Genomic DNA, 10,080 nt, shown 5'->3' on the forward strand with positions numbered 1-10,080 from the left:
TTTAAACAATTAAAATTATTTGTTTTACAGCAAAAATGTATTTGTCTTTTACACGGCTTATGGTGGATGAGGACAAAAACTTTGGAATAGCAAGCTAACACTGAAAAAAAAAATGACAAATTAATGTGTCCTATTATCCAGGCTACATCAGGAGGTTGGACTTCAATGCAGTGCATTTCTAGAAACAGTTTGTGTAAGAACTTTGGTTCGTTATGCTTGATTCCGCACTTTTTCAACTCATAACACCCAGAGTACAAGAATTTTAAGCTGATATCTAGTGGTTTAACATTGGGAGAGAAGGGGGGGAGGAAGTTTTTATGAAATAACAATGTGTATAAGTCTTTCAAAGTAATGTTTCCATGGATACTGTTAGCAGTGGTAAGAGTTATCTCAGGTATGACCTTATCGGGTGTTGCATTAAATGTAAAATTGATCATCATAGAGTCAAATAAATAATAGGAATATTAAGTATCATAGATAATTGTTTTTCTTGGTATTCATTAGGTAAATGGTGGATTTCACTTGTGTTTTTTTATTTATTCATAACTGGTATTTGTAATTTCATATGCTTTTTATTTCTATAACGGAATTATGGCCCAAACCATACCAACTCTTCTCACCCAGGGTGTACAAACTGCAGTCATTTTGAAACTTGGCCTTAAGAACATTCTTACTTTTTCCTACTCTTCTTTTTCTTTCCTTACAATAACAAAAAAATAAGTTAAAAATATTGAACAACTGAACCTTATTCTTGGTTTCCAGACTGCTAGTTTCTAACTGGCAGGCCATAGTATGTTTTTCAGTAGTGATGGAAAACAAATATTGAAGGAGAATGGAAACACTGTCAAAAGTTTAACACCCAATCATTTTAGTTATATAATAATTTTAATAGGGGATAGTTTTTTGGCTTGAAAAATATCCCTCTTATTATAAGAGTCAACAGGGTCTTCATCTTTTTAAAAATAGCACATTTTTTTGTTTATTTATTTTGCAGTAAACATAAAAGTAGAGAGCAAGATCATTCTCGATCTTCATCCTCTTCAGCATCACCTTCTTCTCCTAGTTCTCGCGAAGAAAAGGAGAGTAAGAAGGAAAGAGAAGAAGAATTTAAAACTCACCATGAGCTGAAAGAATACTCAGGCTTTGCAGGAGTTAGCCGACCACGAGGAACCTTTGTAAGCAATAAAATTATTCTTGATCATTTGCTAGGACTTTTCGTTAGAATACTATATATAAGGAAAGTAAAATATATGATTTTGACATTGTTATGTGACTCACTACTTCTAAACAAATTTATTAAAACATGAGGGTAATTATGTCTTGAATCAGTCTTGAAAAATGAAATGGTATTTGAAGTATCATCTTCCTTAAATGCATTTAGGGGGAGGGAAGAGGGGCTGGAGCTGGGATGATTCTTTTGTACACAGAGTAAAAAATAAATGTTTTTGCTTAATTTAAAAAAAAGAAATGCTATTTGAGATCTAGAGGCGTCTATATAAACTTAGATATATTTCTTAACTTTGGAATCAATAACTGTTCATAGTGCTTAAAGACCCAAGAGTCAAGGAAGAGTATTGATTGACACCCATTTCTTTAATAATAACTTAGTTTTGACAAGATACCTAAAAAACATTTTAAAACCCATATGTTCATCTCTGTATTGTAACTATTTTCATCTTTACCTATTTTCTTCATGTCCTTGTTTATTATGTGTGTATCAATCATGGAAATCATACAACTTTTGTACATAGCATACATAATTACCCTCATGTTTTAATAAATTTGTTTTAATTATTAATTTAATGGATTCATAGTGCATCTTCTTGACTCTTAATTTCTAAATTCAGATTTCTATCTTGACTGAGTATCCAGTTGGTTAGTACAGAGTTCATTAATTAAATACTTTGGGAAAGAAGACCTTTGCTTATATGGTTATAGCTGTAATTGAACACTTGGGCTGCCTATGATAGTTCAAGGAAATTAGACAACTCTTTCGGCTAGTAAAAGGGAATAAAACCAACTTGATTATTTTAAAAGATTAGTTCAGGCCATGAAAGTGTAGTATTCTAACACTTAGTTTGTGCATTTCTTCTTAACCTACTCAACTTTCAGTAGGCAGAATTTTTTTGCCTGTGATACAAAACGGCCATCCTTTCCATCCTGGCTAAGAAATTGAGATTTAGGAAGAAAATCAGTGAACATGTTTTTTGTTACTGCAGTAAAATTAGAGTTTGCATGTAACTAAATACCTTTGAATGCATTACTAAACTATTTTGTTAATGTTAATCAGTTTCGAATTAGAGGCAGAGGAAGAGCCAGAGGAGTTTTTGCTGGGACAAATACTGGTCCAAACAACTCAAATACTACTTTTCAAAAGAGACCGAAGGAAGAGGAATGGGATCCAGAATACACCCCAAAGAGCAAGAAGTACTTCTTGGTGGGTGTTAGAAATCTGTGTTTATTTGGTTTGCATTAATTTTCAAAGCATACTGGATGAATACATTTGAGTACAGATATCCACTACTATGAGATTTCACCATAATGCGGGAAAACTTTTTAAAAATTTATTACCCAGATGATTTGAAGTTTTGAAAATGTGGGTCCCTTTTAGTCCTGTTTATACTTTATTGACATCACCTATGGGCTGATCAGGGTAAATTAAAAATATACCTGATTTGATAGCCACATTCAGAGAAGAACATTAATGTATGTCTGTAAGACAGTGATAATTGTAAAAACTCATTAAGGTTTACCTTCCATCATTACAGCCAATTGTTTAAATGAAAGACAACAAGAATTCTTTCACAGTACATGTAATTAAAGGTCTCAGGGAGGCTGTTAACTTGCATTGGAGTAAAAGGAAGATGAAAAATTGCAGTATAGAAAAGTTGCTAGATATACTAATTTGATATTTCTTTGTGATGCTTTTCTCTGAAGTATTTTTCTAAGGGATGAAACTAGCGGAAGGTGAGTTCCGAAAGATTCTCTAGGTAACAATGGAAATTTTCTTCAGTGTAGCATCGAAGAAAAGAGTCCATCCTGCCTTAGATGGATTTGAGAATATACCAATAAGTATCCCCAGAAGTTCATTTTTGTCACAGGCTTCTCGGGGAAATCATGTTTCAGAGACTGGTTCTGATGACCTAGTTGTTTTGTTGAAGCAAGTAGGGGAATAGTGCTGGATTTACAGAATTGTGTCTTTCATTTGGCTTTGAATATATTTGAATAAACCTGAATGTCCGTGGCACATCTGCAAAGTTAGAGGATAGAGCTGTATTCTGAAGAAGATTACTATTTTGTTTGGATAACTGGCAATATAATTATTTCAGAAATTAGTATGCACTTGTCTCTTTGGGGTAGTTTATTGACCAGAAGCCCCCAAAATTAAACACATTTTTACAGAACACATTGTGCATAATGTTGCTCAATGGGTGTGTTCCTCTGAGGAGAAATTGATGCTTTTTTGAGTTGGTTGAGTTGACAATCTGAAAGTGAAAGGTATTTTCTTATTCAGTTACAGAAAAGTTGAAAAGGTCTATCTCCTTTTTTATTTTAAGAATTTATGTATTAACAGACTGCTGTTTATGCCAGGTATGAATGATGGGAAGACAAATATGATGTTATTCTATTTCTTGGCTTAGAGACTAGTAATGGAGAAACAAACATTCTAACTGTGTATTGTAGATTTCCTTCAAAGGAGGAAATGGTTGATTATTGCAAAGGATGGTGATAGTAGGAGAGACCTCGTAGAGGAACTTGGCTTGAATCTTGAGCTTAAAAGGTAGGTAGGTGTACTGCAGATAGCGGAAGTGAAACATCCCGATCCAGAGAACTCCAGTACTCAGGTGGCTAGGTGGTTGGTACAGATTTGGGAAAATGAAGCAAAAGCAGGAGCTAAGTTGTAGAAGACCAAAATACTTTTATTAATTTGGATTTCAAGCAGTTTTAGAAGAATAATGGTGGTGAGAACAGATCTGAGCGATGTCTGAATCAAGGAGCTAGATTTGAGAAAAATAACAGACTTATTCAGGGACCTCTAGTTGGGTGTTGGAAGTGAGAAGATATTTTCTTAAGATATAGGAGATACAGGGGAAAGAAGCCTATTTGAGGAGATTAAGTTCTGTTTAAGTGCCTGGGAGAAATCAAGTAGAAATGTGCAATGGATAGTTGCTCGTGCAGATCTAGAGAGAGAAAAATCTAGGAGCCATCATCTTACAGGTCACAGTTAAATCCGTGATAAGATTACCCAGTCAGAAGAGAAAAGATTAAAAGGCCAACCTTTCAAAGATGGGGTGAGGAGTGAATGATAGCAAAAATGCCAGACAGCAAATCAAATGTAAAAGGTCAAAAAGCTAAGAGGGAAATGAGATAAATTAGTAGATAGTAATTATTATTGTTTTTTTAAGATTTTATTAAGGGGAACAGGACTTTTTTGGGGAGCAGTGTGTACTTCCAGGACTTTTTCCAAGTCAAGTTGTCCTTTCAACCTTGGTTGTGGAGGGCACAGCTCAGCTCCAGATCCAGTTGCCATTGTTAGTTGCAGGGGGCACAGCACAGTTCTAATCCCTTGGGGAGTAGAGCAGGCAACCTTGTGGTTGAGAGGCCGCACTCCAACGAACTGAGCCAATGCGGAGCTCAGCGGCAGCTCAGCTCAAGGTGCCCTGTTCAGTCTTAGTTGCAGGGGGTGCAGCCCACCATCCCTTGTGGGAGTCGAAGAATCGAACTGGCAACCTTGTGGTTGAGAGCCCACTGGCTCTCAACTGCAAGGGAATTGAACCAGCAGCCTTCAGAATTAGGAGCACGGAGCTCCAACCGCCTGAGCCTCCGGGCCGACCCCCAGTAATTAACTTTTTAATGCTTTTCACATTTTACAAATATTTAATTTAGGCCAGACCTTCATTTTTCTATGGCATTGTTTCATAATCTGGTATCATAGTTTTTACCTTAAATTGGGACATAATCATTTTAGGTAGGCATGTAATGAGACAGTAGTTTTACTAATCAAGAAGAGTATGTTATTTTAAGAATTTAGCCATTATAAGTAGTGGTAACATTTTATATGTTGCTGTTCTGGGTTATATTTAAATTTTTTCATTTCTATATTAAACATATATAGACTGTTTACTAGAATTAACACAATACATTTTTTTCTTATAAATCAATTCCCAAAGTTAATTATTTTGGCTCTTAATTAATGAGCTATTGAAATGACAACTCTGGTTTTTACATGGATATTTAAATTTAAAAAAGATTTTGCATCTTATGTAAAGTTACTTGATTTTTCAGATAGCTAGTGTTAAGCATAAAAATGTAAATAAAAATATAATTCAGAAGAAACGAGGTTGAAAACTAGACATTCCCCTAGATTCTTTCAGAATAATTTACCCATTTGGTTTGTCCATGTGAATGAAACATAATAGTAGTAGTAATGACAGATAACATTTATTGAAAATATATACCGGGTACCATTCTGTTTTAAATGTATTTATGTATTTCATGCTTATAGAATCCTTTTGAAGTGAAGCCATTTTATCACTTTTACCTATGAAAAACACTGAGGTACAAAGATTGAGCAGCTTGACCAAAGTTACAGTTACATGGCGGCAAGTGGGAGTGGTGTCAGAATTGAAATCCATGTTTTGGGCTTCAGAGTCTGGGTTCTGCAAACCTGTATCATTCTTCCAGTAGTAACATTGGTTGCATTCTTTTGTGAAATTTTCCATCTCAAAACTTGGATTTATGCAAAAATATGGTAATGTTTTCGATAAGTACTCCAGGAGAGAGAATAGTCTTAGAAACTGGAATTCTGTGGAGGGGTGAGTATATGAAGAGTTGAAGCAAATGGAAAAGTGCTGAAATAGGCACATTATCAATGGTGAATTGATGTTGTCTTCTGAGGAAGGGAAAACCCCTGGTGGAGAAGGGGGTTTAGTTTAGGGTTGGAGTTCTCATAAATGAACCCTTTGAAAGTTGATCATTCAATGTAGAAGAGAAAAGAGGATTCACAAGGTCTTGATTCTAATATGGTCTCCTTTTGTAACATATTTTTGACTGTGTATTACTCATGTCTAACTTCTCTGGCACTTTATTACCTATGAAGAAATTTTTAAAAGTTGTAACAAGACTAAAATCCTGGATGTAAGAATTTGAGGATCAAGAGTTTGTATATTTAGCATCAAAATGTCACTTAGCTGCGAGGATAACCTCTAAAATACACAGCATAGTTTTCTAGCTATTGTTTTTGTTATTTTTTAACCCAGTTTCAGATGATTGTATTTTTAAAAGTAATGGTTAGTTTAGTGTCTATCTTTGCTACTGATTTTCCCTTGGGAATCTTAGCTGCCTTGTGTGATAATCATTTAATTGCCACCAGGATTCTTGAGAAATGGATTCTGTGGATGATGGGCATAAGGGGTAGTGGAAAGGATTACCTCTGTACCCTTGGGCAAATTACTGTGCCTCAGTTTCTTCATATCTAAAGAGGGATTAGTAACAGTGTTTTGCAGGATCAGATGAGTAAATACATGGAAAGTTCTGTCTCAAAGTAGTAAGCACTACATAAACATTGCCACAATTTATTGAGTGCTTGCTTGCCACATACTGGGCTGGGTACTTTTTACAGATCATCTGTGTTTCCTCAAGTCTGTTTTTCTTAAAATGAGATAAAGTCACGCTGTTTCTATTAAGATACAAACCCATGCCTCTGACTCTCAAATCTGTTTACTTCCCACAAATTTATGGAATACTGTGTAAATACCCAAACAGAAGAATACAAACTCTGGAGTTGGGTGTGCTGATACCCAAAGGGAGCCTGAAAATATGTAATTGGGCATTATGTTTTGAGTGGCAGACTATTTTAAAAGTTTATTTCTGGTTTACAGTTAAACTTTCTGACATATTGAAATTTACACTTGATAGTTCCTGAATACATTCTTTATGGAGTCTTGCACACCTCTAGCTAGTGATCTTTCATTGTTTTGGTGAAGATAGATTATTAGAAATTGGTAAGTGCTCTTTCACATAGTCTGTTAATTACATGTGTAACTGAACTTTTCAAGTCATTCAGGAGGGAGGGTGATCTGTATAACATGAATATGCACAAAGGTACATACAGTTTTGAAAAAGGTATTCATCACATAATACTTGAAAAAGTTTTAGTGACTTGGACAGTTGATCAATACTAGTACTCTAGGTTATGCAGCATTGTTTACATTTATGCCTGTTGTCTCATACAGGGGCATCATCTTGCCTTATTTCATATTTGTGTAGGTGACAGATACGAGTTTAAGTTTGAGGTGGGTAGCAGTTACATTACAGGAGAACTTTGTCTTTTTGTTTTGTATTTGGGATATGATACTTAGTTACTCATCCACAAAGTCAAGTGCTTTCAATTTTTCCGATTGTTTTTAATGGAATAAGTTGTAATTTGGGGAATATCTATTTGGATACAGTTAATGAAAAATTACGGTTGGAATGTAATAGCTACAGTACTTCAAATTGGTGAAGAAGAAATAAGTTGAGGTATTTCTCTAGGGACTATGCCATCATGATTTGGGGTGTGAGATTACCTGGCCCAGAAGATGGATGTGTAGTATACATTGATTTAGATTTCAATGTCAGTAGGATTTTAAAGTTGTTTCTATAGGTAAGGTATAATTCACCTATTTTATTTAGTAAATGTTGATAACATTGTAATGATGTTTTTAAGACTCTGTCACATCTTTGTGACTAAGTTAAATTTGGGGGAAGATACTGGTTATTTTATCTTATTTACATGCAGTATAATTAATAAGGAGACTTAGATTGAAATAAAATGGGAAGGCCAAAAGTAAAAAATTTGAATATTGGTAGTAATTTAGCAGTTGACATTCTCTAAAAATTTGTGTAGGCAACTCTCAATGCTTGGGTTACTAAGCAGTAAAATGTAATTTGCTTTGATAACAGAATATATTTTTGTTGAAAAGTTGAGTTTTATTGGTTTTGTTTTATTGTGTTTTACAACATTACCAATTTCATGTACCCAGTCTTGAGAAGATTTATACTGTGACTTATGATTGGGGATACAGTCATCTTCCTTACAACAAAGACATTTCAGTGATGATTGTTTTTAACCTTTCTGTAGCATGATGACAGAGATGATGGTGTGGACTATTGGGCCAAAAGAGGAAGAGGTCGTGGTACTTTCCAACGTGGCAGAGGGCGCTTTAACTTCAAAAAATCAGGTAGCAGTCCAAAATGGACTCATGACAAATACCAAGGGGACGGGATTGTTGAAGATGAAGAAGAGACCATGGAAAATAATGAAGAAAAGAAGGACAGACGCAAAGAAGAAAAGGTAGATAATTTCAAGTTGTTAGTGATTCTAACAGATTTTCTTCCATAGGAACAGTGATTATTAAGGATCATTTGTACTCTATACATGTTTGCTAATCTCTCTCTCTCTCTCTTTCTCTCTCTTTCTCTCTCTTGTTTTTTAGGAATAGTAAATCTGAAGTGAGATTGCAACAGAGAGCAGAACTTGCACCCACCATTTTTTTACCTGATTTTTGTTTTCAATAAGAATGTAAGCATTTTACTTAAATTTTACTGTTTGCAAGTAGTCTATAGAAATTTTGTTTTAAGTCTTCAAATATCTTGAAAGATAGTAGATTGTATGTTGAAAATTGTACTGAAATAAAGTAGAAACTTGTTACGTACCATATTTGTAACTATCAACTTTTAAAAACAATACTTTTACTGTTTTTGTTACATGCATTGTAATTCTGCTTTGTCTATAAGATATGGTCAAGTACAACTCTGTGAAAGTTCTGATTCTCTTCCCTCCCTGTTTGTTAATGTTTATTCTGAAGTAAACGTTAGCTCTACATACAAATCCTGGAACAGAAGTGTTTATAGAGACTGCACTAATTATTTTAACTCTATACATCTGCTTAACATTTTCCTTAATTCAAACACACTACATTGTAGGGTGACTAATCTTTGAAGTGTACCACAGAAAATGTTACTTTGGTAAACTAAGCTAGTTTAACACTTCTGTAAATGTTTAAGACGGAAAAAAAGCTTTGCCAAGAGCTAAGAAATACAAGCTATTAAAAGTTAGATTGAAAACTGTGAGAATTTTTTTTTCCTTCTCACTGAAAGCAAGCAGTGGCCTATAAAAACCATTCTTAGGAGCCTTTACTTTTTGGATTCAAAATTCAGTGTTCTCTTTCTGTTATTTGAACATTTGAGTCATGGTCTTAGATCGCAGCTATTCTTTGAGAGGAAACTGGTTTGTAATACTGAAAATAAAAATCCCATTCTTGTCGACCGTCTTTTATATTTTAAGAAAACAAAACAGAACAAAACCTGTAATTGTGGTGTTGGTATGGAAGAGGATTATCGTGAAGAATAACTTGATACATTAAAAAGATGTATCTGATTTCATCTTATATATTTATTTGAGGTTTTGGACAACTGAAATATTAGTTTGTAGTCTTACCATAAGGAAAAATAGGCGAACACAGCATACTGTTCATTAGTAGTATTTTAAGTAACTTGATTTTCAAATGTCACCAATAAAAAGTTTTTTGATGGGAAATTGGTTGCAGTATTGATCTAATTTGACACCCCCCCCCCATTTCAGTTGCAGTTTGCAAAATGGCTTTTTGTTTTTTTTCCAAAGGGGTCTATTTTTTAGGTAGATAATCTTTAAAATGTGAATCACTTTTGTTTATGTCGGTAGTTCTTAAAGGAATGAAAATCTGAAATAGTAAATTTCAGTGTTAAGTTTGTCTGCTTTATGAGCATATATAAAAGTAGTCAAATTTCATTTGTTAATTCACCAATTGAATTAGTTGTATATGTTTGCATTAAAAAGAGATAAAACTGTTATTCTGTTAGTGTAAACTTTTAAAGAGCTTAAGTGTATGACCCTTTTATCCTCACTTGATGATTTGCAATCCTTCTAGCACCTGGATTGCAGCCAGAGGCATTTGCTAAGAGCTATTGGGGAAAAAAAAAATCCTCAATGTGTGTGAGTTTTATGGCTCTAAGATCCTTAGTATTGCATGATTTCTTCTATTAATCCTGTCTTTCTGA

General features: G+C 34.2%; 1 protein-coding gene across 6 annotated transcripts in view; it reads left to right on the top strand.

The window, feature by feature from the left end:
• Positions 1 to 9,871, top strand: part of BCLAF1 (BCL2 associated transcription factor 1) — a 28,454-nt gene extending 18,583 nt beyond the window's left edge. For 5 of the 6 annotated variants that reach the window (XM_081030591.1, XM_081030594.1, XM_081030593.1 and 2 more), the window contains exons 10-13: positions 995 to 1,175; positions 2,291 to 2,437; positions 8,123 to 8,335; positions 8,478 to 9,871. In XM_081030591.1, coding sequence (XP_080886717.1) covers positions 995 to 1,175; positions 2,291 to 2,437; positions 8,123 to 8,335; positions 8,478 to 8,483 — 547 coding nt within the window. In that variant the 3' untranslated portion in view covers positions 8,484 to 9,871. Of the gene's footprint in view, positions 1 to 30; positions 194 to 994; positions 1,176 to 2,290; positions 2,438 to 8,122; positions 8,336 to 8,477 lie in introns of all 6 variants that reach the window. The other variant, XR_013992101.1, reaches the window with a different exon arrangement.
• Positions 9,872 to 10,080: the final 209 nt, after the last annotated feature.

Source organism: Rhinolophus hipposideros, assembly GCF_964194185.1.
Source record: "Rhinolophus hipposideros genome assembly, chromosome: 3".
NCBI lineage: Eukaryota > Metazoa > Chordata > Mammalia > Chiroptera > Rhinolophidae > Rhinolophus > Rhinolophus hipposideros.